The sequence below is a fragment of the Penicillium malachiteum genome (assembly GCF_028827825.1).
Source record: "Penicillium malachiteum strain IBT 17515 chromosome Unknown utg000004l:1.0-4883003.0:1.0-4884900.0, whole genome shotgun sequence".
Lineage (NCBI taxonomy): Eukaryota > Fungi > Ascomycota > Eurotiomycetes > Eurotiales > Aspergillaceae > Penicillium > Penicillium malachiteum.
In genome coordinates, this window is record NW_026643097.1 from 61,660 (window position 1) to 87,468 (window position 25,809).

Here is a 25,809-nt window from a genome sequence, read left to right on the forward strand (position 1 = left end):
CCTTCTGCAAATCATCCAACATGGTGTTCCTACGTCTAGAAGTCAAGGTTTTCATTGCAGAACAAGTCGATCAATCGAGAATTCTGCCTTCAGTATTCCAGGATGACTTTGGCGATGATGGAAGCCAGACTAGCTGCAGTGCCGCATTCTTGTTGATGCTGAATAATCCAGAACAATTGTCCATGGGTGATCTTGCACACTTGATCAAAGAAAAATGGAATACTTTGCGGCCCAATTGCGAGTGAGTAGTAATACAGAATTTCAACGGTCGCATAGAAAAAAAAATAAATACGTACTGATGATTGGGAATCTGTAGGCCACTGATAATCAAGAAACTCTTGGATGATGCAATGCCTTTGATCGACCTGGAGCTTGGAATGTCCGTAGCCGATGCCTTTGTGGATTACGGCAAGGCCCATGCGGATGGCTATGATCAGCGCGCCGCTGTCCGCGTGATTCATACCTCAGATAATTACTGCTCTGGGGAGCGGTTCCCTTCATTGATTCAAGATTTTGAAGGCGCGGCTGAAGCCTACGCCCAGAGAAAAGCAGAAAAGCTATTTACTAGAGCTTCTTCGCCGACCCCTAGAGAGTCTCACAGCGTTTCGATACGCTCGATGGAAGCTCCCGTCCCAAACTATGAGATCGCAGCCCACCCGCATATAATCAATTCTCCGCAACTTTCTCATACTGTCAACACTCGTACAGCACGCTCGCAGGACGAAAATGCATCTGAATCACGAAAGCGGAAACGGACTAAGTCGAGGGATCATACCCCTGCAAAAGCACCTCGTCTGGAAGTCCAACCCAAAGAATCTCCCATCAACCAGCCGCTCAGCCAAGTCTCGGTATCATCAACGGGGGCAAAACCAGAAAGCAAAACCTCCCGCTGTTATACGAGCTCATCTAAAGCTGGAAAAAAGCATCAGCCACCTACCCCTTCAAATAGCCAGACTAGGGATCCCCTCAACAACCAAGCTTCCCAGCCGGTTCAGGGCCCCAAATTCACGGCCAAACCTCCTAAGGCGAGAAGATTTCCTCACATACCAGAAGCGGAGCAAATATGGCTTATACGGAAGGCTAAAGCAATGTTGGCGGATTCCACGACAAACGCTACTCTGGTGCAAATGTCCAAAGCGATATTAACCTTGAGCTGTCGGCTCAACGAAACATCAAATTTGACCTCTGAGGTGGAGTCCCATCGGAGAGAAGCACAAAGATCAGCTCTTGCTCATCGTCTATCTCAACTGCAAAAGATCTTGGAATCTGCCAAAAAAGAACCTGCAATGCCTGTCGAGGCGAAAAATACAAAGGGAAATCTACATCAAGGTGTTGATAAAGACCCGGAACCGACAAGTAAGCAGCAGGTGATGATACGCGTGGAGGTTCCGCCAGAAACTGACACATATATCAAGAAAGAGGCCCCTGAGGAGGAGAGTATTGGGAACTCGATGGGAAAAAAGGGTCAAGAAGCCATAGCACTGGAACCCATGGTCTTCTCAGGCAAAGAATGGCTACAGAATGACTTCATCCCCGACTTGACACACAGAACCGATGTCTGTGGTTCTGAGTTCGAGCAACTTGGAGGAACTGAGAGCATTGATCAACCAAAGAAAGAGAGCAATGAGCATGTTCTTCTTGCCACCGATGAGATGGCACCACCCATACACCCATCCTCACAACCCTTGGATGAGTTCGCTCTGCAAGAAGTCCTAGCATTGATGAGACGAACTCAAAATATTCCTTGGCCAAATTAACCCTAGATAGCTCTTCATTCTCTAAGTCACCCATATGTAAATTATCATTTTTTTTGGAATGTTCCAATTTGCTCCTTATAAAGGTTCAACCCTGTGAAACCCTGAGAGGGCTAGCTGCAGAGCAACTAGCAACGGCATAATCATAGCCTGAGAAAAAACGTCCTGGCTACAATTTCTTCGCGTTTACTAGGTAACGTTATTTTAAAAAGTCAATTTGCTCTGAGAAGGACTGTATCCTATCTACAACTTGCCCTTCTGCTGCGTTGCACGCTGCACTTGCTGTACGCGTTCCCAGGCGCCTAGAGCAAAGGGTTTAGCCCGTTTCGCATACTCTCCCGCTCGTGCACTACTAGCCTGACGCCCTGCGAACCGAGCCGCGATACCCTGCATGATGACGGACCCTCGAAACGCAAAAAAAGCGTCTCCCCAGGGAATATCCCCCGTCGGGTCATACCCAGAAACCTCACTATACCAACGGACGCAATCCTCACGCGTGGGTAACCCGGGAACCTGACCGCTCTGGAATCGTTCCAGTGGAGAATCCGCTCCTTCGAGAATCCATGGACTACTCAGATTACAAAAATCCGAGAGCGGATGCCCAATTGTTGCCATTTCCCAGTCCAAAATTCCTATCACACGGGGTTCTGTCTTGTGGAAGATCAGATTGTCGATCTTGTAGTCACCATGGACGAGGGTACTGCGGTCATAGGGCTGTGTTGTCTTCTGAGCAAAGAAGCGAACCATATTGTCGAAGTAAGGGAGATCACCGACAGGTTCCTTTGTATCGGCATCAACGACGGCGGCCTGGGCCTTGGAAATGGTATTGAAGGTTTCAATTTGGCGATCGAAGAAATTGGTTGGCTTGCCAAATTTCTCTAGGCCTACTGATTGGGGTACTACTGAGTGAAATTTGGCCAGTGTTTGCACCGCATCTTTCCACCTAAATCATACGATTAGTTGTTTATTCAAGTTGGATTGGATCAGCTCCCAGTCCATGCATATTTCTTTCCCTCATCTCTCATGGTTGTCCATATCCATTCAATGTGTAATCTCCAGCAAAGGTCTTGGTTTCAACATACAGGGCATTTCTTTCCTCGGCGCTCACACCTGGCATTGATGGGTCTGTAAAATGGCGACCATCTAGAAATTCCATGATATAGAATGGGGTCCCGATCACATCGTTGTCCTCACACAGACAAAGAACCTTGGGAACTGGAACATCGGTATTTCCCAATGCCTTGATAATTTGATATTCTCGTTCCACTCGATGCGCTGTCTTTGAGAGTAGTTTTCCCGGAGGCTTTTTCCGCAGCACGACCTTACTACTATCTGCAGTAGTGAGTTGGTAGGTGGGATTCGATTGGCCGAAACCAAACTACATAGACGTTAGTTATTGACATGGGGTCCATATCTTGATTCACTTCAAGTTGTATCTTCTCCAAAGTCTTCCCCTTCATTCAAAGGTTGGTTGTTGGTGCGCAGTATTGATGAACATACCTGTTTCACATCGAGTGGCGTTTTCAGGGCGGGTACATTCAGGTCAACATATCGTTCCAATGAAGGGATATCTATAGGCTGGCGCACGACTCCAGCCATAATTGTTGAATTTCCTTTTTATTGGAGACAAGATAAAAGTAATAGTAATGAACGACTGAAATCGTAACTTGGAACAAGATCAAGGGATATATAAAAAAGCGAGGTTCATATCATTGAGAGTTGGAACTTGGAACAGCCGGGGAACCTCGGCCCAAATTAGCGGGGAGAGCTACAATGCAAACAGATCAAACAGATCAAACACAGTTCAAAGGACAAAGGACAAAGGACCGATCTGGAGATTCCCACGGCACAAAAAAGGGGGAAGTGAATGTTACTAATGGAATTGGAGAAGGATTTGGGAAAACGGAAATAGTATGATTTCTTCTAGAATAAATATGGAGCATATTGGAGAAGCTGATCTAAAGCACCATTGGAGCACCCGTGGATGCGGAAAACTACTATCCTGCACATATGATGTGAGATTCCTGACCTTCTGTCCCGTCTTAAGAATCGACGCTGTATAAACTAAACAAGACATCTCAAATGTTGCATATTTACACACATGTTGGGGGAAATTGAAAAAAAATGAAAAGTGAAAGAAATTGTCTATAAAGCCCATTTAATCATCGAAGAACTTCTTCATGAACTTGTGAGCAAGCTCCACGCCCAGACTAAAATATGCATCGTTAGTTGCAATGTATAATACCGAACGAATTGGAGATGGAAGATCTTACAAAGTGGCCGCATTAGCGGGCACAGCACGACACAGGGCCGGTCCAAAGCCAGGGAAAAAGGCCTTGACACCACCACTGGCGTATATTGTGCGGATCGTGCCACCGATTGTGGGTTTGCCCGGGGCACTCTGTAGTCGAGACTTGATAGTATCAACTGGGAAGACAGGAATCCACATCGCAATACCGGCAGCACCGCCAGCCGCCACGACTGCGGATAATGAGAGATCACCCGTCACATTGCCCTCGGAATCCTTAGGGGTGAGCGACCGCTTGATATATTCATAAGCGGCAAAGTAGGCAGCTGAGCCGGGTCCATCACGGGCCAAGGTCATTGCACTGCCTCGAAATACACTGCGGATACCACCCTCCTTGTACAGTTGACGCACAACATCCATGCCGCCGGAGTACTTCGGCTTTTCCCCGGGAGGAGGAGGGTTTTGTCCCTGGATCTGTAGGAGGACCTTGACCCGCTCGAATGGCGCTGTAATCAGAGTCATAGGGATGGCGGAGAAGAAACCGGCCGCGGAGATTTGTGCAATAGAATATTGTGGGGTGTCGTTCTTTACCGGAACGGTTGAATAGGTATTCACAAGGGTCTTGCCCACGTCATAACCCTAGGAGGGTGTTAGGAGATCATCGTGCATTCGAGCGAATCGAGTTCAGAGAAAATTGAATGAGTTAATGGACATACCCAAAAGCTCACAGCAACTAAGTCGGCATTAGTCAAAAAAAGTTCATTCCACAGGTATCACCATCGAGGCCGTTGAAACTTTAGGGCAACTTACACATTGGAGTCACACCCACAAGCGGGGCAGATACACCCGCATATAGACCCTGTAGCCCCATCGGACGTTAGTTCACCAGTAATTGCGTGCAAGCATGCACATTTCAGAGCTCTCATACCCGAGCCAAACCCTCGCGGGCAATAGTCTTTCGCACCACATCCATGGCGCCGGAGTAAATGCCCTTCTCCGCGGTTTGGAGTCGAACTTTGACCAGGTCGAAGGGGTGGCCAACAACGACCGCGCAGAGACCACCTGCAGCACCTGCTGCTAGCGAGCGCAGCTGTGCAACAGTCTGGTTCACGGCCTTGGCCTCAACAGCCTTGACCTCATCCTTGAGCTGCTCCGGCGGAGAAGTGGAGGTGGACATGATGTGATGCGGTCAAAGTGGGGAAAAGGAATCCGGGGAGAAGGAAAACCAAAGGGATCCGATGGGAGGGGGGATGGGATATTGCTGAAAGGACACGGAGCAAGGTAGAAGAAACACGACTCTAGAAACAGAGAACAAAGATTGTAAAGATCATAAAAGATCGCAAAATCACACGAGCATCAGAAAAGAAAACCAGTTTAAAGGACGATCACAGATTCCCCGATGCCCCGGACAACTTGAGCCTCGGCTCGGCGCGGAGAAACATGCGATCCGCGGAGAACAACTTCGGCATATGTTGACATTGTTGAGTATCAATTAGAAGTAGCTCTTTGTAAGTCAATCATTTTGTGCAAGGCAAGGAGGTATTACAAGGATTTAATCTCTCATAAGGAGAGAGACATCCATATTTCCAAGGTTCCACATAGCCCCTCAACCTTGGAAGTGCTTGGTGGTAGAATAAGACGCTGCACATGAGGACATAGAAACAGGTAAAAAATCCAGAATACTGGGGAGCACAATTGATTTTATTTATTTATTTTAATATTTTTTTTTTGAAGAAAATACTAGTAATAAGAACTAGATCTGGATGACATACATGTAGTGTGTTTTCCCCCTGGAGCTGTGTGGCCTGTGCCAATGCGGGAGCTTGAGTGGAGTGTCCACTTCATGACGAAATCTTCGAAGTCCCCGCGTCCACCTGTTTTCCTCGCTTCACGTCTGCGCACTCATTCCGTATGGTTTGATATCTCGAAAGATTACCTTTGCCTGATTTTTTTTGTGAATCCCCTTTCGACACCTCTATCTCGGTTTCCCACTGCGTTGGCATGATGGCTCTCCGCCAAGTGCACGGTACAGGTATGTTGATGACCCCGGAAGAACGTATTCCCTAAGCTCAACTCGCTCATGAACTATATACTAGCCAAGCTGCAGGAAGTAACAAAGTTACTGGATTCACTCGAGAATGACCTGCAAAATAAGCAATTAACACCAGATAGTGAGTGGCACCATTGATAGAGAGGAACGCTTGGTAGCAACGTGATGCTGACGGGAGGGTTTATTTTGCATACAGAAAAGGTTCAGACTCTCCTCCAACTCCGACAATATGGCACAAACCCCGTCGATGCCGGTCCGATATACTGCAGCAAGGTACGATGGGTCAATCAGGCTACGGGGTGACGAGCCGACGATCTGATATTTCTATAGGGGATTGGGCTGCTCGTGAGATATGGCATAGAGGGAGAAACCCCTGATATCTGTCGCGCTGCCCTGCGATGTGTCGCAAATGCCCTACTTCTTGATGCGAAAATGCGTCAAGTCTTTGTTGATACAGGGTTTGGAGGTGAACTGAGTAAGAAGCTCAAGGTATCCAATTTCGTCATTTCTTGGATTGCCCCATAAATAACTGATCATAAATGCCCAGGCGGATAACTCTGAAGATGAGATGGTTGCTAGTCGAATCTTGTTCTTGTCAACCTATGACACCACCATGGACTTTGAAGATCTCATCAAGAATCATTCACTTGGAGACAACGTTACTTATGTAAGGACTTCTACAATGGCGTGTTAATCCCTCCAGTCGTTCTGACTCATTGATATAGCAACTCAACCGACATGCGGACCAATTTCCTAAAACCGGAAGACAGCCGTTATCCCATATGGATGAACTGGCTCTCACAGATACCCTCAAACTGGTCTTCAACGTATCCAAACTCTTTGGCCTCGGTTCTAAGTTCTCGGCATCAATCCCTCATATCCTGAAGATTATCAGTCGCATCGAAATCCCGGCGAAACCTCTAGAAGGTCTAATCGGCTATCTGATCAACGCGCTCTCTGTTCTCGACATGGAGGAAAAGGAAAAGAAGTTTTTTGAACACAACCCGCTGTTTCCCTTATTCGATTTGAATTGCAACGTGGATAGATTGATCGATATACTTGATGGAGCTGAGTCCTCATACCGGCCTGCAGAACTTGAGGAGAAGGTTGTTCCTTTGTTACATTCATTGATCATCATATGCGAGCTTGCTCCCGATGAACAACGCCAACATATGCAAGCCCGACTTCTGCCCGAAGACAGCGATCGCAGCCAGCCGATAGGACGCTCCGGTACCCTTGCATCTCGACTTCTAAAGCTGTTGACAACCCCTTACCCGAATTTGAAGACTGGAATCTCAGAGCTCATGTTCGCTCTTGCTGGCAAAGACCCAGAGAACCTGACCAGGAAAATCGGATATGGCTACGCGGCTGGGTTCCTAGCATCTCGAGGCTTGGAGGTTCCACAACTTACTAGTGAAGCTTCTGCAAATAGTGATAATGGCCTGGATCCTAACATCAATCCGATTACGGGTCAGCGATGGACAGCAGAGCCTGCAGATTCAGGCCATCCCATGACTATGGAAGAGAAAGAGAGAGAGGCAGAAAGACTCTTTGTTCTTTTCGAGAGGGCAAAGGCAACTGGTCTCCTGAATGTCGAGAATCCAGTCACCCAGGCCCTTCATGAGGGAAGATTTGAAGAATTGCCAGATGATGCTGATAGCGATTGAATATTTCAAGTTTCTACCATTACTTTTTGCTCCTGGATTAATATTATCACGTTTAGAACAGGTCCAGCCTGATTTTGATACCCTGCAAGTTCAAATGTTTCAAATTGAGAACTTTTGTTCAATCCATGGATGTTAATCATACAAAAGATTTTTTACTGTCGCAGTGCACTCACAAGAGAAGAAATCATCTGGATTTGTTCATTCGATTCTATTTACTGACATACACTTGCATGATTGTAAACGCGGACTCGGATGTCGTGTTTCAGTCCACCAGGCAAATTCGAGTTGAGTGCTAGTATGCTGCACAAGTGGGAAGGTAGTATGGAGGTGGTACTATAGTAGCCTGAGATATTCCAAGGTTAATCTTAAGAAAATATTACTACTAGTACATATACTCCAGGGTTGTTTACTACGTGTCTATCTATTTCGGGGGCCTACTAGAACGGTCACGCGGTCAAGCTTGAACACTTGAACTCCATCATGATTTTCCTATGATGAATTTTGCCTGCCTCACCTCCTGGCAAAACTGAATATCATATATGAAGCTAAAGTGGGAGATAGATTAAGTGAGACATAGCAAAGCAAGAGGTAGCCAACTTGGAAGTGACATCTGGAGAGTTAAATGATATCTATATTTTCTTTTTCCTTCTATCACCTATATAGGAGTTTGGTCATCTCCTGTACTAATTATCTTTAAATGTTCTTACTCCTTACTCCTTACTCCTCCCATACACGTCGTCCCGTTTTGACGTGTCAACCCCAAGAAGTGTGGCCTGTATTTTCAGGCACTTCATAACTCGATCTCTCTTCCTCAACTCCAGAATTCTACATTCAACATTGGAAGTTGCCTCAGGGCTGCGATATCAGTTGCTCCCTTATCAATTCGCTTTACGCCATACCTACGTACACCATACCTACGCGATCCTCCATTGTCAACATTTGAACGTCATCTTACGCGTCTCTCGCAAAATGGTTTTGCTCCGCCTGCATGTTCGCGTTTTCCCTCGAGAGCAAGCCCCGAGCCAACTCGAAGGCTCTGCCCAATCTGTGTTGCGGACCATAGAGAATGACGATGACAAGCAGAGTTTTGTGGGGTTTCTCCTCCTCGTCGAAAAGCCAGAAGCTTACTCCCTGCATGATCTTGCTTGGCTGATCAAGGAAAAATGGAGCAAACTACGTCCCGGTTCTGAGTGAGTGACGTTGAGAAGATAGCAAGCGAGTATCTCAATGGATTGATATAGCTAACTCTTTTATTATTGAATCTTTAGGCCCCTGGCTATCAAGAAACTCCTCGATGATAGCATGCCTCACAGCGATCTTGACATCAAACTATCTGTTGCCGATGTATTCATCAACCGAGGGAAGGCTGAGACAGATGGATTTGACCAGTCGGGAATTGTACGCGTGATACAGAAAACCGCTACTCATGCCCCCACGCGATTCCCTTCGGTGGTGCAAGATTTTGATGGACCTGTTGGGTCTCGCGGTCGAAGACAATCCCCCATATTCTCCCCGATTTCCGAAGAGCCCCACGAATCATATGATAGTCCATCATTCCCCGCGCAACGATTTGATTTGACATCGGGAACTCCAACTTTACCTATGAATATCTCAAATGATTATTCCAATCCGCCGACAAGTTCATATGCCTCCGTTACAGCTCAATCCCGGAAGCGCACACTTGATAGCACAGAGAGCAACAGACCACCCAAGGAACCACGCCTGGGGCCTGTCGTTCATTCAGCCAGAAATACAACACCACCACCTCAACAGCAACGAGGACCATTGCAGAGACCCCCACGCATTCCAACCTTCGCAAGACCAAACCCGAAACTATCTTACACTAGGCCGCCACACGGCAATGGGCTAGGGTTAGATCCATCCACCAGCCCGAAAGCCAGAAGACGTGGATCTCTGACCAACATTCCTTCTACCGATTTCAACACTCATGTTTCTGGGTCATCTCCGCCTCCGCTCCCTGTTCTCTCAACCACGCTATCGCAGACCCCAAGGGATAAAAGACATACCCAGGACCGGCATGTAACTTTTAGTGACAGTCCTATGACCCAAAAGCCTCCCCGCTCCTCTCTCGCATCAAGCCAGAACTCCATTACTCCTAGCCAGCAGGGACCCGTCACTTTCCCCAGCACCATCTCCGCTGACAAGATCCAAGAATTGCAAGCGCGCGCACAGGAGAGACTAGATCTTCTTGAGGATGCTACGACGATGCAGAACGATCCCAGGATAAATAAGTCACTGCTATCATTGGTCAACGAGATTTGCCAAATTGATAATCAATTGAAGCGATCCAAACGGAGCCACTATGTGAAATCTCACAGTCAAAAGAAGCTTGATGAACTTTTGGGCAGATTCAAAGAGGCCAAGAAAATGCTTTTCGATGAGTCACCAACATTGCCCCTGTCTGAAGACCATGAAGAATACAGCCAGAGCGAGTCCAATGTGGAAGTTGATCAGCAGATTGTTGACGGAGAATCACACAATCCCGTAGAGACCACGCCAGAACCGGTTCACTTGGTCACTGAAATTCAAGGCCCACAAGATCAAATGGAACCCGTGAATGTGGTCGAGCTACATCTTGATTCGGATAATGAAAAGACACCGGATGCAAATGATGCAGTCCAGAAAAATATTAATGATCAAGAGGAGGACCAAGATATGACTGAGGCGGATGATACAACACAAAGGCTCGCAGAGCAGGAACCGGCAAAGCCACAAGAGGCACCAGAAGAGCGCAGTTTCTTCGCAGAAGAAGAACGTCAATTGATGCAGGAACTTGCATCTGTCAATCCTACATCCGAGGCTGCTATTATCAGCGAGAAGGCGAATTATGTACTGTCCGAGTCTGAAAATGAGGACCAAGACAGCTCTTCTTCGGCTTCTTCTTCTGAACAAGATGACGATGACTCCGAGCCTGATCATGTCTTGTAAGTTTATCCTATTTATTCCCAAATACCCTGACAGCCATTAATAAATGATACGTAGCCCGCCACCGTCTCAAAACTCTGCCAGCGGACCAAGAAAGGCGAATGCATCGCCGTCGCCTCGTGCAAGTCCTTCTGAACAGTCACACTTGCCTGCGCAAGTCCGTTCTAAGAGCGACCATAGAACATTGAGGGTTCGTGTAGCCGAGGAAAGGGCTAAGTTGGCAGCGCGCCGGGAAAAGAGCATGGCCACTCAACACACTACTTCCCCTGGTGACAAGTCTAAGGAAGTCGAGTCAAATCGGGAAAGCTCTTCATCTTCGTCGTCCTCTGAGGAGGACTCCTCTTCAGAAGATGACGATGACTCCGAACCTGACCCAGTCTTATGGTGAGTTTTTTTTATCCATATTTATCCCCAAATCCATTGACAGCCATTAATACATGATAAATAGCATGCCGCCGCCCCCAGGCCCTACCAGCAGTGCAAGCAAGGTGACCGCATTATCCTTGCCCCGTACCCTCCCTTCTACTCAGCAATCCTCACCCTCGCGAGATCCTCCGAAGACCGAAACCAGGTTGCAGGCTATGCTCAGAGAAAAAAAGGCCGAATTGGCAGCAAGGTTGGAAAGAGATCGTTTACCGCAACGAGTTCCGACGCCACCCCCGAAGACACGAACGATCTACGAGCTATCTTCTAGTGATTCCGATAGTGACAGTGACATGGGTGACGTTCAGCACAACGGAACCCTGGACAAACTTCGCCGACCGCGGACTTGAAGCTTCTTTTGCAAGAAATAATTCTCGGCCTCTTTTTGTTTTAGCGTCTTTTTTTTTTCTTTTCCTTCGAGATTCCAATTCCTACACCTTTTTAATTCCACACTTAGGTTCTTCGTTTGAGATCGCAATTATGTATGTCAGTGAAGAGAATCGAAATCAAAAATTGCCTAACCATTGCTCAGCACGTTTAAAGGGTCATCACTGTTATCATCTCTACTCAACGCCCGCTCTCGAGGTTCGGCGAGCTTAGAGGGGCAGCTGTGACTCACGCAACCCACGACTCGCATTTCAACGCCTGCTCCGTTTCACTACCTTTTCTCTGCCTTCTTTAATCTGGGTTGGCGCAGAAGGGACGCTGCAGTGTAACTTGGTTATTATTGAAGCTAAGGCGAGACACCGTGCTCCGAGTCATGGTCGACTATCGATTTGGCGAAGCACCGGTTGATTTGCTATATGGCGAGTGCATCGAAGTCGTCGCGATGATATGGAGACATACATCTGTGCGATCTCTGGACTTGCCTCGGATTGGCAAGAGTTGAGGTGTGGGCACCTTACCTATTATTTTTGTCGATTTTGTTACGGCCAAGTATGAGTTGCTAACACACTTAGTTTCTTTCTCTCCCCATCCGCATAGCAAAAAATACAACTACATTAGTCCCCACTACTTTTGTTTTTCCTGTTCCCTTGGTCTTACGGCCCGTATTCGTGCGGAGTACGGTCTGGTTTCAGTTGGTACCATTTTCAAGTTCTCCAATTCGGGAAACCCAGGACTTGTGTTGGTTAAGTTTTTGTTCCACCACATCCCGGATAAGGGAGAATGGTTACGCCTTCAAATGTTATGTTGGATATAGACAGGATCAATGGAACTGCAACTTGAAAATACAGGAGGCTGCCTGGCTGGTCTGATCTGTACTAGTAGACCTCGGGAAGAGTGTACTATCCAGAGTGAGAGATAACTTCCAAGGTTCAAGTTCAAGTTGACTCATATCATATGCGGTAGATCTCGATTTTGCCCCTCGGTACACGGAGAGCGAGCCTCTAAAAAGCCTTTGAAAGGTGACAGTGTACGTATCTATGTAGGCATTACGCAATCTGGGAATTTAGACTAATCGAATTTTATATTTGAAGCTCATAAGAATTGGTCGGACAACAATTCCGTCATCGGAGTCAACAGTGGTTCATGACTGAGCATTTCGGAAAAGTTAGGCGCTTTCCGTGTCTTTTTGGTACATAGGTAACTATGGTAACTATATACTTGAAGTCTATGCCGAGGGGCGTTGATGAGCTCATTAAAGCGATCAAAAATGGCCACATGCAGATTTTGAAGGATCCAACTTGGATTCCACGCCACTACCTCATCGTTCTTGAGGGTTTCAACTTCGCCGTGTCGTATCACAGTCATCCTTGCAAGATATCTGACTTCAATGTTCCGACAGCTCGCAGTACGTGAAGACTCAATACAACTCCGTTGACCTTCTTGAGGACTGATGATGGGTGACAGCTAGGGATCTATCGTAACTGTCCATAACATCGTGGCAGAGGCGATTCGGAAGCCCGACAAGATATTATAGCTCTGATGTCTACTCCCGAGAGTAGTAGTAATGCCTCATCAGTCAGAAGTGATAAGAACGAGGCCGCCAGATCTATCAGAACAACGGGAAGTGATCACAGAAGTAATGATGCCAGCGAATCAGGAGATAATGGCCAGGAAAAGGAGTCCGACACACCTAGGGTTCATTTCCGATCAACCACCAACTTCTCGCGCGATGTACCTCGGCAATCATCGAAAGATGATATACATGCCAAGTGGGAGAAGTTTCAGAAAGAAGACCAGCCTCATGTTCCTTCAAGACCTTACGCTCATGAATCGGCAGATATTGCCGATACGCCCCTGGGGAATCAATCACAACCCTCCCAAGAAGATGGCGTGGCACCCGATGAAAAGACTCAAGAACAAACCTCAGAGCAAGACAATAATATGAGAGCCATTCCGGATACCCTCAACTTCAGCAGCGCAAAGACTCGACTTCGCTCTGCAACTGCGACATTCAAGCAGAGGGCACGGGTTTGGGGTGAGCGAATGGGACGCCCTACACATGGAGGCGATGATCTGGGGTCTGGTATGTACCAAGCAGACTGGGCCACCGGCAGTGAACCGCCACTGTCCGACGTGACAGACGATAAGCACAAGACTTATGAGCAAAAGCGTCAGCACCACGCAACAAGTAGTTCCGAGGCCCACCGACTCGTGCGCGACTTGACACAGGATCACTCTGCCAAGCGACGCAAAACCCGCGGCAGACCCTATCCCCATACCGGTAACGAATTTGTAGGAAGTGAGGATGAATCGAGCATTGAATCAGGACTGCGATATCGATCCGGAGGTGGCGGAGTCCTATCTCAGTTGATCAAACTTCAGGGTCCTCAGGGACAAGGCAGCGCCTCCAGGACTCCAAGCCAGTCATCCATAGAGTCTACATCTAGTGCAGCAACCTCAACGAGTTCTGGGACAACATCAAAAAAAGATAAACCGAAATGGTACAAAAAGCCACCCAACACATCGACGTCCACGTTGGTCGGAGCATCGGGCAGCATGAGTGGAGCGAGTACACCAGTCACAAGCGAGGTAATGTCGGCTGCTTCAAAACGTCGTGGAAAGCAATCTGATCGCAAGGTCCGACTTGAAGACGAAATTCGAGTGACAATCCACATAGCGGAGATTATTTGTCGCCAACGATACATCATGCAACTCTGTCGAGCATTAATGACCTTTGGAGCTCCAACACATCGACTGGAAGAGTACATGCAAATGACAGCTAAGGTGCTCGAAGTTGACAGCCAGTTCCTATACCTCCCAGGATGTATGATTATGTCGTTTGATGACCCGTCGACAAGAACGACCGAAGTGAAGCTTGTGCGAGTTGCACAAGGGGTAGATCTGGCACGACTATCAGATACCCATCTGATCTACAAAAATGTGATTCACGATGTGATTGGCATTGAAGAAGCAGTTCAGGAGCTAGACGACGTGATGAAGAAGAAGCCTCGCTATAACAAGTTCATTGTGGTACTTGTATATGGACTCGCAACTGCAACTGTGGGACCCTTTGCGTTCAACGCCCGACCCATCGATATGCCAATCATTTTCATCAATGGATTACTTGTGGGTGCTATGCAGCATCTGGCAGCACCTCGATCGGTTCTTTATTCAAATGTATTCGAAGTGACCTCGACGGTGCTGACATCCTTCCTCGCCCGTGCCTTTGGAAGCATTCCTCAATCAGTCACCGATGGGAAAAGACAATATTTATTTTGTTTTTCAGCCATCGCTCAGGCATCCATTGCATTGATTCTACCCGGGTTCTTGGTACTCTGTAGCAGTCTGGAACTACAATCCCATCAAATCATCGCTGGTTCTATCCGAATGGTATATGCCATTATCTTCTCTCTGTTCATTGGGTACGGAATCACCGTCGGTACCACTATCTATGGTCTTTTGGACAAAGGAGCAGTATCAGACCTTACTTGCCCAAAGACGGGGGCATTTCCAAACCCATATGTTGCTCGATTTCCTTTTGTGAGCATCATGACTGTGTGGCTTCTGATCATCAATCAAGGCAAATGGAAGCAGCTCCCACCAATGACTATCATTGCAATGTCGGGTTATACCACCAACTACTTCAGCACCAAGAGACTGGGATCGAATTCGCAAGTGGCCAATACAGTTGGTGCGTTCACCGTAGGCATTATGGGAAACCTTTACAGTCGATTTTGGCACGGACATGCGGCTACAGCTATCTTGCCAGGGATCTTTATTCTTGTTCCCTCGGGACTTGCTGCTACTGGATCATTGATCACAGGTGTACAGTCGGCAGACGAGATTCGTCAAAATGTATCCTCTCATTCTTCCCCGAGTACTACTCCTGGTGCTGGACTCTCCAATTCATCTGTCTTCACTTTGGGATTTGGCATGATTCAAGTCGCGATCGGGATCACCATTGGGCTATTCATCGCGGCTTTGATCGTTTATCCGTATGGAAAGCGGAGGAGTGGACTGTTTAGTTTCTAAACCCATGATACCTATGAGCATCCGTACACGCTTTTGAAAGCTATCATTGCTGCCGAATATGGCATTTGTGTTCATAATGATTACTCTGACGTGGAGGAACATGAAAATACCATTCCTTTCAAGTGCTCTACTACTCGTATGCCTGTGTACGCCTGACGGCAGTCGGTGACTGTAGATGTGGCATGTACTCATATGTATAATGGAAGACTCAGATTTGTAGTATGTATCATTCAAAATTCAAGTTCAAGATGAAGTCGACTCCACTGATAGCTCAAGTGCTCCAGGTGATGCTGCACATGCCAGCCTAAGCGTCAGGGTGCAGTGCTTCCATTCACCCGTAGGTGTCATCATACTAGATGTTCTTATACAACCCATGACTTATTTCTACTTGATAGGTTCCAAGGTTAGTACTTCCATTTTTCCGTCTTTCATCTCAGATTCATTAATCCTTGTGACTGTACTTCATTTGTACCTTTTCCCCCATACTGTATACAAAACTCCCCCCCAAAAACAGCCGAGGCTCATGTTCCGGTATAAATTACTAAAGTGTGGGCCGTCTGTACGGAATTAAAGTGTCTTGATTGGTTAAATACCATCCCCACGGGTAATACAAGCGTCACCCCTATCCGCGGGCAAACAGCGCATTCGGTCTCACTGGCAGCCGAGGCTCATCACCTTTAAAGGTATTTGGTTCTCCAACTCCAAACGATACAACTTTGTTCCCTTCTTGAGTCTTCTTCCTCCAATTCTATCTTCTCATTTAGCATTTGAGGGATGTTTGCTGCTTCTGCTCGAAGCCGTCTCTCCACCTTGTCAAGGCATCGGCTCCCTCCGACACAACTACTCGCCCGCTCGGTAAGACGGCCATCTCCGAATCCCTACTCGCAAAGGCGAAGTTCATAAGACAAATTGCTGGATTGAACTAACTCGATATCCCAGACACTTGCTATGGCTCCTAGACGAAAGGCCTCTTCAGTCCCCGAGGGTGAGTCCGAGTCCTTCACATGTGCTCATTGTGGGGAAGATGTCGTCATGGTTCACTCTGCCCTAGCTATTTGTACCCGCAATCCCACACGCCCGCCAGCACGGCGACAAGATCCGTCTCTCTTCCCGAAGTAAGGCTAATAGAATGAAATTTGTGAAACAGGATACAAAGAGGATGTCTCAAAGGGCAAAATGCTCCGTTTTGAGGACTCTCTGCCCCGTCTTCCCGTCCCATCCCTCGAGGAGACAGGCCGCCGCTACTTGAAGTCTGTTCACCCCTTAGTCTCCGAGGCAGAGTACGAACGCACAAGAAAGGCAGTCGAGGCCTTCATTCGTCCCGGTGGTGAAGGTGAACCCCTGCAGAAGCGATTGCTGGAGCGCGCGTCCAATCCCAAGATCAACAATTGGCTCGCCGAATGGTGGAACCAGGCCGCCTACCTTGCCTATCGGGATCCTGTCATTCCCTACGTCTCCTACTTCTACTCCTACCGTGATGACCGTGAACGTCGAGACCCGGCCAAGCGTGCGGCCGCTATCACTACCGCGGCCTTGGAGTTCAAGAAGCAGGTCGATGACGGCTCACTCGAGCCGGAGTACATGCGCGGCCAGCCCATGGCCATGAGCTCTTACCAGTACATGTTCAACTGTTGCCGTATCCCTGCGGATGGCGAGGACTTCCCCCGCAAGTTTTCCGCTACGGAAAACCACCACATTGTGGTCGCTCGCAAGAACAACTTCTTCAAGGTGCCGTTGGTTGTGGATGGGCAGGCCTTGAATGTATCAGAGCTGGAGCAGCAATTCAAGCATATCATCGAGACTGCTCAGCCTGCTCCCCCAATTGGAGCGCTGACTGTGGCAGACCGTGATCACTGGACCGCTGCTCGTAAGAAGCTTGTCGCTGCCGACCCGGCCAATGAGCAGGCTTTGAAGGATATCGAATCTGCCGGTTTCATCATTTGCTTGGATGATGCGAAGCCTGTGACTCTGGAAGAGCGCGCTCACCAATACTGGCATGGAGATGGAGCCAATCGCTGGTTTGATAAGCCCTTGCAATTCATTATCAACGAAAACGGTACTGCCGGTTTCATGGGTGAGCACAGTATGATGGATGGTACTCCAACTCACCGTTTGAACGACCATGTCAACAATCTTATTGTAAATAAGCGCATCGACTTATCTGCCAAGTCTGTGCGTTCACAGCTGCCTGACCCCAAGCCTATCACCTTCCACTTGAACGAGGAGGCTCACGAGGCCATCGATATTGCGGCCCAGTACCACCGCAAACAGATCGCCTCCCATGAGCTGGTTGTACAGGCCTTCCAGGGCTATGGTAAGGGTCTGATCAAGAAGTTCAAATGCAGCCCCGATGCCTATGTTCAAATGGTCATCCAGCTTGCCTACTTCAAGATGTATGGCAAGAACCGACCCACCTACGAGTCTGCCTCCACTCGTAAGTTCCAAGAAGGCCGTACTGAGACCACTCGTACTGTATCCAACGAGAGTGTCGCCTTTTGCAAGGCATTCCACGATCACACCGTGCCCCGTGAGGAGGTTGTCAAGCTCTTCCGTACTGCACTTTCCCAGCACACCAAGTACACCCTTGAGGCCAGTGACGGTCACGGCGTTGACCGTCACCTTTTCGGTCTGAAGAAGCTTCTTCAGCCTGGTGAGAAGCTTCCTGCCATCTATGAGGATCCTGCCTATGCCTACTCCGGTTCTTGGTACATTTCCTCTTCCCAGTTGAGCTCGGAATACTTCAATGGCTACGGATGGAGCCAGGTCATTGATGATGGATTCGGTATTGCCTACATGATCAACGAGAACAGGTATGTTTTGCTCTCTTCGAAACACCTTTTTATCTTCTGGAATGAATTAATGCTAATTTTCGTCTAGCCTCAACTTCAACATTGTCTGCAAGCGTCTTGGTGCCCACCGTATGAGCTACTTCTTGAATGAGGCTGCTTCTGAGCTGCGCGATGTCCTTATGCCTGACCTGGCTGCCCAGAGCGAGAAGGCCAAGCTGTAGGACTCCTGTATTTTGGTTTTCCCTTTACCACTTCGATTCTTCGTATGAGATTTGAGATCTTTATTCTGAGCGCCTTCAATAGATGAATCTATTTGTACAGTCTTTCTATATACAACTTGAATGTTATTATCTACTATCATAAAAGCTCTCCCCTTCTCGAGTGCTGTGAGTGTCCTCATTATTCAACTTGGATCATAATCGAAACTGTTGTTTAAACATGAGGGTGCTTGAGCTTCACATGTGCATATTCAAATGTCCAGATTTGTAGAGAAGATTTTCGAATAAACCTCAGGCTGCACTCGTCCATGTATGCATTATTAATGTTGGCGGGGCTCGGCTATAGATCACCATAACCGTGATGCGGCTTTAGATTTCGGTATTTCGAAAGGTTCAAACGTTAGTCATCTGCACTCTCTTGCCCAGAATAAAAGATCAACTTCTTCTTCTTTTGTAGAGCATATTCTACTCTTTGAAAGAAAAAAAATGACCTCCATTCCCAATCAACAGCAAGCTGCAGTGGTGCAAGAACCCGGTGACAATTTCAAGATCCAGCTTCATGACGATGTTCCGGTAGGGACTCCAGGCCCCGAGGAGATCCTCGTCAAGCTCACATGCACGGGTCTTTGGTAAGACAACATTTTGAAACCATTCAGAGAACTTATTTCTTGATGCTGACACTGACCAGTCACTCTGAAGTTCGAGCTGTTCTAGCTTGGAGTTCATATCAATCAATCATCGGCCATGAAGGTGTAGGGACAGTAGTGAAGACTGGTGCAAATGTTTCCCCATCTTTACTAGGTCAGCGTGTAGGAGTCAAATGGCTCTACAATGCCTGCTCTAATTGCTCTCTCTGTAAAAGGGGCTTTCATCATAACTGCCCCAATCAAGTGAATACTAGCCGACATGTTCCTGGCACTTTACAGCAATATGCTATTGCGGATGCCCGTTTCATCACGAGGATTCCAGAAGGACTCAGCGATGAGACTGCAGCACCACTTCTATGTGCTGGCCTCACCATGATGGGTGCTCTTAAACATTTGGACACGGAGCTTCACCCTGGCGATTGGATTGTGATCTCTGGATCCGGTGGAGGACTGGGTCATCTTGGTGTGCAGATTGCTGCCCGCGTCAAGAAGCTTCGAGTCATTGCGATTGACAGCGGGGAGGATAAGAGAAAACTGAGTCTAGAATCTGGGGCCGAAGTCTTTCTGGATTTCAAAACCGAAGATGTTGCAGCTCAAGTGTTGAAATTGACGGGAGAAGGCGCTCACGCAACTATAGTCGTCCCCGGAACTAAGGAGGCCTTACAGATGGCACCATTGGTAGTTCGAAACATGGCAACAATTGTTTGCGTGGGATTACCACCTAATCAAATGGATATTCCTGTCTCTGCAACTCTGTGTGCCGCTCGAGGTGAGAACTGAATGATCAAAAGACGCGACATTCCAAAGTGGTTCAAGTAGTGACTAACTTTCACAGGACTCACGATCAAGGGCTCATCGGTTGGAACGGAAGCTCAATTGCAAGATTTGCTGCAACTTGCTTCAGATGGAGTCATTACACCGGCAGTCGAAGTATTTGACTTCCCTGAAGTCCCTCGACTCATCGATCAACTTATCAAAGATGAAATTATAGGTCGGGCAGTAGTGAGGATTCCAGCTAATTGACCAGCCATTTCACTTTAAATGCTTTCTGGGTATAATTTCTATTTAATTATAAAATTTATTCAAATTCATTTCTCCTTCAGTAAAAAAGTAGAGCGCCCTTTCTCAATTGCTGTATGGTTCCAAAGGTTAGAGCCTCGGATAGCTCTCAGTACTCACCATCAGCGATAACGATAAGAGTCATAAGACGATGAGACTTATTCGCCGCGCAAACTTGCATTTCACCACAATCACCACCCTCAACCTTCTCAATGGGAACCAAAAGATCTTGGCAAGGCGAGCCTTTGGCAAACAACTCAGATATCATCATGGAGTCCGAATCAGCGGGATCAATTCTCTCAATCTTCGAAACTTTTCGCAACGAGCTGGATGAGCACCATGACCGACGTGAACGAGTGATCAAAGCAAGCCGCGACATCACCGCGCTCAGTAAAAAGATGTAAGTTTACTATCTCGAGGGGGAATAACCAAATCCTCTACTTTCCTCACCTGTATTTAATCTAACACCATATCCTTCAGCATCTTCGCTCTCCAGCGAGTCCGCACAATCAGCACACCCCTCCCTCCCAAGATCGCCCAAGAAAACCAAGTCCGCCTCGACCAAATCCATGCCCTCTTCACCTCCATCATTCCCGATGTTACAGGCATCAACTCTTGGCGTTATCAGCGCCAAATAAGTGGCGGAGTTCAAGAGTTCATTGAAGCGATTTCATTCGACCATTACCTTCGCACGCAACAATTAATCTCCCTCGGTGAATCACAGGCCCGGCTTCCAAACGAGATCCTACTCACAGAGGAAGACTACTTGATGGGTCTATTCGATCTGACAGGAGAGATGATGCGATTTGCTGTTATGGCGTTGAGCTCTGGAAATGCCACACAAAAGCAAGCTTCCGAGGCGGATGGATCTACAGATGGCACCAAGAAACTTCCCTATCTTTCTGATACGCAGTCGGGAATTGTGGTTGATCTAAGAACCATGCGCGCTGAATTTGAGGCGCTGAGTGTCCCGCGGCGGTCAAACATGTTACGAGATCTTGTGAAAAAGGTGGAGGTGATGCAAAATAGTGTGGAAAAGGTGGAGCGCGCGGCATACGGTATTCTTGTACGTGGTAGTGAGCGGCCTAGTGGATGGATGCCGGATCTATCAGCGGGAGTTGAGATGGAGATCCATTGAGCTCAAAAAATTATCTGAGGAGCTAGTCGTCTTACCAGATTGAATAATATGAATCCTGACCATCAAGAGATGGATCTTTTTGCTAGGTTGACTACTATGTAGCAATCTACAGCCATGATGATGATAATCTGATGATTTGAATACTAATATTTCAATTCCAACTAGCACTAGTAAATATGTAAAGGGTAGACTGAGTCCACAGAGTGTACGAGAAACTCCTTTCCTAGTTTCCCTCTCGAATCATCTCACTAAGCTTGAATGCCAAAGCACCAACAGGAGCACTTGTGTGCCCACTAATCTGTTCTGGGAACACACTTGCGTCCATGACTCTGAGTCCCTTGACTCCGTGGACTTTGCATTGCAAGTCGACAACACTGGTAGCTGGATCTGGACCCATGCGTGCCGTGCCCACGGGGTGGTAAAGAGTGAATGCTTTTTCCTTGATGTTGCGGATAATATCCTCATCCTTGACTTTCTCAATATCGCTGCAAGAGTAAGGCCACCAGAACGACGTCGGGTCGTCGTTCACAGGCACTGGCTCCAGATACTTTTGGAAAGGTGCAGCTCGGCTTACCCTGAGCGCAACTCGTGTACCCGCCACGGCAGCTTTCAAATCGTTGTTAGACTCGTCTGATAGATACTTCGGATCGATGATTGCTGCGTAGAGGTTGATCTGTTAGCTGTGGAGCTAAACACGGGTCTTCATGGGTCTTATTTACGTGGCTCAAATGCATCTCTACTCTTAAGAGTAATAGTTCCTGTACTTAGTGGGCGAAGATGAATCGCGCCTGTGGTGATAGCGCCTCCACCATCAGGGGCCACTCCATCACCATACATCAGTGGGACGGCAAGTAACTCGAGGTCAGGGCCCTTAGGTCCTGATGTGACATCCACTGGGTGCCCAATTGATGATTCCGGGAATTCAAAATCCGCTGATCGGATAAACGCAGCGCTTTCGCCAACATTGTGGGTCAGCGGTCCAGTCCCAAACAGTTTCCATTGAAGGAGGGCAGGCAGGGCTTTCATAGGGGTCTTGAGATAATCCAACGTATACAAAGGGTTGGCTTTGCAAATAATTGGCAGTGTGGTGAGGTGGTCTTTCAAGTTTTTCCCCACTGCGCTGTTGTCTCGAACAACCGGTATTCCAAGGCTAGTCAGCTCATCAGCAGGACCAACACCACTCAGCAATAGGGTCTGCGGAGTGTTGACGGAGCCACCAGAGAGAATGACTTCTCGGCGTGCATGAACATTAAAGAACTCGCCATCGCGAGTCTTCTTCAATTGAACGCCAATTGCAGTAGGGGCTTCTGTTGTAATAGTGTCGAAAAGCACTTTGGTTACATGGGCATGGCATGCAACATGGAGATTAGGTCGCTTTAGCACCTCTGGTGCGAGGAACGCCGTTGACATCGAGGCCCGTTGCCCTTTTTGGTCAATATTGCTTTGAATGAGAGTTGCACCAAGTGTGCCGTCTTTCGTGTTGATATCTGGGTTAATGGGAATGCCCACAGCCTCGCAAGAGGGGAGAAAGGCTTTTTCAGCAATCTCAGTCACGTAAGAGTAGCCAGTATCCCACATGCCATCGGATCCACGATGTTCGGTATTTATCGCAGGTCGTGCCGGGTTAGGAGTAAATTTCTCCATACGACGAAAGTATGGAGAAAGATCATCGTATCCCCAGCCTTTACATCCATGAACGGATACCCATTCATCGTAGTCTGATGAGGAGGCATGATGATACATCATAGTATTCATTGATGTTGAGCCTCCCATTATGCGCCCACGAGGCCAGTAAATCTGACGGGATCCAAGATTAGGTTGCTCAGTTGTAAAGTAGGCCCAGTCATATTCACTGTGGAACATCTGTGTAGACATGAGCGGAACCTTCGCCTGAAGTACATTGGCACTGTCAGCTCCTGCTTCAAGGAGAAGGACGGAAGTGTCTTTGTCTTCGGAAAGCTTGCTGGCAAGGACACATCCTGCTGCGCCCGCTCCCACAATCACTATACCAGGATTAGCAATTGGCCAAACAGTATATAAGCTGAAGAGTATGATAATATTAAGGACTTGGAGGCACGAACCGTAGTCATAACCTTTAAGAGTGCGTTGCGCGGCATGGTATGTGGCAGGTGGTCCGTCTGACTTGGACTGGGGGGTCGCGTAATGTTGCGGCTCAAGTAACGGGTTGTGAGTCATGAGAAAAAAAGAAGTAAATTCAGACTTCTTCAAGTTGAACAATAGACTACCGATCAAAATGGTTGGAGTTTTTGAGCGAGATGCGGCGGTGATCTGTGTTATTGCTGAGGGAACGAACTGTGTGTGACGGTGGCATGGGGGAAGGAAGGAAGGAAGAACCCCAAGACGCGTGCTATCTACGGACCTCGGACCAAGTCTACGCGGGGCTACCTGGTCCGATAGTTATAAACTGAAGCTCTGGACTACTTTCAATGTTGTCTTTTCCCCACACTTTCGCCCCCCCATCGGATAAGAGGGGGTTAAACAAGACCAGGGGGCCACGTACACCCTGATAATGGGGGCGAAATAGAGCGTTGATTGAACAACGACGAGTATCTTTCTATGAACCTATAGCAAGACCTATCAAAATAATCAGTTTCATAGTTCAATGTTCACAATTTGTACTCCGCAGATTACTCCATAAAACGAAGCATTAGAAGATGACCCAAAGGTGGATCAAGGCGTGATATAGGCCAATTAAATGCTGACTACTGACAGCAGGGCGCTTTATAACTAACTTGATAGGAATTAGCGTAGTCTTGGTTAAGTGACCGAGAAACAAAGCGTGTGTGTGACTGACACTGACTGTATGTCTACTCCGTACTTCCTGTTTTCGAATTCTACCCTGGTAGTGAATTTCAGTACTGTACATGGTGTCCAGCTCATTGTGATTCAAAATCTGAAGAAGATTTCAGTCGGGGAGATAACCGACAACGAATTCCATATTGCAAACCACTCCCGAGGTCACCGAGCCTGAGCCTGAATGTCCCCATTAATCTTCCAAGGTTGGAAAGCGGTGATCGCTGAATGAGGAGAATCCTGTTTGGAAAAGTCCAGTATGTACTACCCGTGGACAGTAGTAAACCTTTTGGAACTTTTAAATTAGAAGTCACATATGTACAAAGGTCCGTAAGAGTAACGTGATTCCCAAGCGAGCGGGCCACCTACCGCCTACCTATAGTTTTAATCATAAAATTTACCACCATAACGCCAATTTATTAAAATATTTATCTAAATATCACAATGATCTGATCTATGTCCTTCATTTCCACACTTTCGGCACGTCGGCAGCTTTCTCCTAGCTCGCTGAGGTGATAAAACAGGTGCCCTGGGCCGCGGTACGGGAGGGGCAACTGATGTTTCAACCACCTGTATAGCACGCTGTATAGCTTCCTGGCCCTCTTGAACCGTCATTCCACCCTCATTAGGTATCTGCCTAGTAGACCGTTGGCGCTTCTGCTTCTGCTTCTCATGGACGGCACGTAATTTACGTATTTCAACCTCCAATAAAGCTGTCGAATGCATCTGAATTTCACAGGCTTTTAGAACTTGGTCTATCTGCTGTTTCAGTGGACTTGGAGGGCTTCTTGAACGTTGTTTTAGAAGAGCTTTGATTAAACTAGCTTGCCGTTGAAGCTGAATAAGGTTCTGGGGTGTCTTGGGTGAAAATTGGCTTGATCGACTGGTAGGGCGGCTACCTGGGCGTGTAGGTGTTCGAAGAAGAATATTCAACTTAGAAAGTACTCGATCTGGGTTGAATGGTACTAAACCAGTTGCTGCAAAGCTGTTTTGAATGGTTTGGGTTTGAAAAGCCTCTTTACGAGCGATTGGGTAGGCTTCAAGAAAATCAAATTTATCGATATGGTTAAAACCAAGCCGCATTTGATTCTCAACAAGCCGACCATATGCACATTTAAGAGGCGCAAAACATCCAACATCAAGTGGTTGATGGAGATGTGAAGAATGGGCTGGCATGCAAATTGGAATAATATTATTCTCTTTGCAAGTCTGGTCAAATTGGGGAGTTAAATGGCTCCCATGACCATCAAGAATCAAAAGTCGATATTTTCCAAGTGTCCGTTCAGTTGTTGCTGGAATAAAGTGTTTTTGAAGCCATCGAAGTCCAATTTCATCAGTTGTCCATCCATTTGGACTAGTTTCAAATCGCCAATCAGATGGAAGATTCTCAAACCATCCTTCAATCAAAACTTTGCCTTTAAAAATAATCACTGGTGGAAGGGCCCATCCAGATACATTAATTGTTTCAATAGCTGTTACCCATTCACGATTTCCAGGCTGTAAAAGTGATCGTCGACCATAAGATCGAGAACGAGTAACAACCTTAGCAGTTGCTGTAAGTCCCATTGCAAATCCAGTCTCATCAAAATTATAGATATCCTCTGATAGAATACCATTCTCTTGAATTGTCTGAAAAA

The 25,809-nt window shown here is 47.3% G+C and overlaps 11 protein-coding genes across 11 annotated transcripts; 8 read left to right on the forward strand and 3 right to left on the reverse strand.

Moving 5' to 3' along the window:
* Window positions 1–20: 20 nt before the first annotated feature.
* Window positions 21–1,757, forward strand: N7483_008164 (uncharacterized protein; the record flags this gene model as incomplete). The annotated part of the gene is made up of 2 exons (XM_057091591.1): window positions 21–241; window positions 317–1,757. The coding sequence occupies 2 exons, from the start codon at window positions 21–23 to the stop codon at window positions 1,755–1,757; spliced, it is 1,662 nt and encodes a 553-aa protein (XP_056942765.1).
* A 240-nt stretch (window positions 1,758–1,997) lies between these two features.
* On the reverse strand, window positions 1,998–3,353 carry N7483_008165 (phosphotransferase family protein; the record flags this gene model as incomplete). Its single annotated transcript, XM_057091592.1, has 3 exons — window positions 1,998–2,697; window positions 2,837–3,132; window positions 3,255–3,353. The coding sequence occupies 3 exons, from the start codon at window positions 3,351–3,353 to the stop codon at window positions 1,998–2,000; spliced, it is 1,095 nt and encodes a 364-aa protein (XP_056942766.1).
* Window positions 3,354–3,912: 559 nt separating this feature from the next.
* N7483_008166 (carnitine:acyl carnitine antiporter) lies at window positions 3,913–5,179 on the reverse strand (the record flags this gene model as incomplete). Its single annotated transcript, XM_057091593.1, has 5 exons — window positions 3,913–3,964; window positions 4,028–4,641; window positions 4,719–4,735; window positions 4,813–4,861; window positions 4,931–5,179. 5 exons carry the CDS (start codon window positions 5,177–5,179, stop codon window positions 3,913–3,915), a joined length of 981 nt encoding a protein of 326 aa, XP_056942767.1.
* An 824-nt stretch (window positions 5,180–6,003) lies between these two features.
* N7483_008167 (synembryn) lies at window positions 6,004–7,719 on the forward strand (the record flags this gene model as incomplete). The annotated part of the gene is made up of 6 exons (XM_057091594.1): window positions 6,004–6,034; window positions 6,099–6,173; window positions 6,249–6,325; window positions 6,383–6,541; window positions 6,600–6,719; window positions 6,778–7,719. The coding sequence occupies 6 exons, from the start codon at window positions 6,004–6,006 to the stop codon at window positions 7,717–7,719; spliced, it is 1,404 nt and encodes a 467-aa protein (XP_056942768.1).
* A 969-nt stretch (window positions 7,720–8,688) lies between these two features.
* N7483_008168 (uncharacterized protein) lies at window positions 8,689–10,668 on the forward strand (the record flags this gene model as incomplete). Its single annotated transcript, XM_057091595.1, has 2 exons — window positions 8,689–8,909; window positions 8,988–10,668. 2 exons carry the CDS (start codon window positions 8,689–8,691, stop codon window positions 10,666–10,668), a joined length of 1,902 nt encoding a protein of 633 aa, XP_056942769.1.
* A 43-nt stretch (window positions 10,669–10,711) lies between these two features.
* Window positions 10,712–11,438, forward strand: N7483_008169 (uncharacterized protein; the record flags this gene model as incomplete). The annotated part of the gene is made up of 2 exons (XM_057091596.1): window positions 10,712–11,049; window positions 11,114–11,438. The coding sequence occupies 2 exons, from the start codon at window positions 10,712–10,714 to the stop codon at window positions 11,436–11,438; spliced, it is 663 nt and encodes a 220-aa protein (XP_056942770.1).
* Window positions 11,439–13,014: 1,576 nt separating this feature from the next.
* Window positions 13,015–15,507, forward strand: N7483_008170 (threonine/serine exporter family protein; the record flags this gene model as incomplete). Its single annotated transcript, XM_057091597.1, has 1 exon — window positions 13,015–15,507. One exon carries the CDS (start codon window positions 13,015–13,017, stop codon window positions 15,505–15,507), a length of 2,493 nt encoding a protein of 830 aa, XP_056942771.1.
* A 774-nt stretch (window positions 15,508–16,281) lies between these two features.
* On the forward strand, window positions 16,282–18,517 carry N7483_008171 (carnitine O-acetyltransferase CAT2; the record flags this gene model as incomplete). Its single annotated transcript, XM_057091598.1, has 4 exons — window positions 16,282–16,362; window positions 16,447–16,492; window positions 16,655–18,317; window positions 18,385–18,517. 4 exons carry the CDS (start codon window positions 16,282–16,284, stop codon window positions 18,515–18,517), a joined length of 1,923 nt encoding a protein of 640 aa, XP_056942772.1.
* Window positions 18,518–19,000: 483 nt separating this feature from the next.
* N7483_008172 (zinc-dependent alcohol dehydrogenase) lies at window positions 19,001–20,184 on the forward strand (the record flags this gene model as incomplete). Its single annotated transcript, XM_057091599.1, has 3 exons — window positions 19,001–19,143; window positions 19,203–19,930; window positions 19,997–20,184. The coding sequence occupies 3 exons, from the start codon at window positions 19,001–19,003 to the stop codon at window positions 20,182–20,184; spliced, it is 1,059 nt and encodes a 352-aa protein (XP_056942773.1).
* Window positions 20,185–20,432: 248 nt separating this feature from the next.
* Window positions 20,433–21,358, forward strand: N7483_008173 (translin family protein; the record flags this gene model as incomplete). Its single annotated transcript, XM_057091600.1, has 2 exons — window positions 20,433–20,620; window positions 20,701–21,358. 2 exons carry the CDS (start codon window positions 20,433–20,435, stop codon window positions 21,356–21,358), a joined length of 846 nt encoding a protein of 281 aa, XP_056942774.1.
* A 223-nt stretch (window positions 21,359–21,581) lies between these two features.
* On the reverse strand, window positions 21,582–23,554 carry N7483_008174 (GMC family oxidoreductase; the record flags this gene model as incomplete). The annotated part of the gene is made up of 3 exons (XM_057091601.1): window positions 21,582–22,015; window positions 22,078–23,361; window positions 23,440–23,554. The coding sequence occupies 3 exons, from the start codon at window positions 23,552–23,554 to the stop codon at window positions 21,582–21,584; spliced, it is 1,833 nt and encodes a 610-aa protein (XP_056942775.1).
* Between the last annotated feature and the right edge of the window lie 2,255 nt (window positions 23,555–25,809).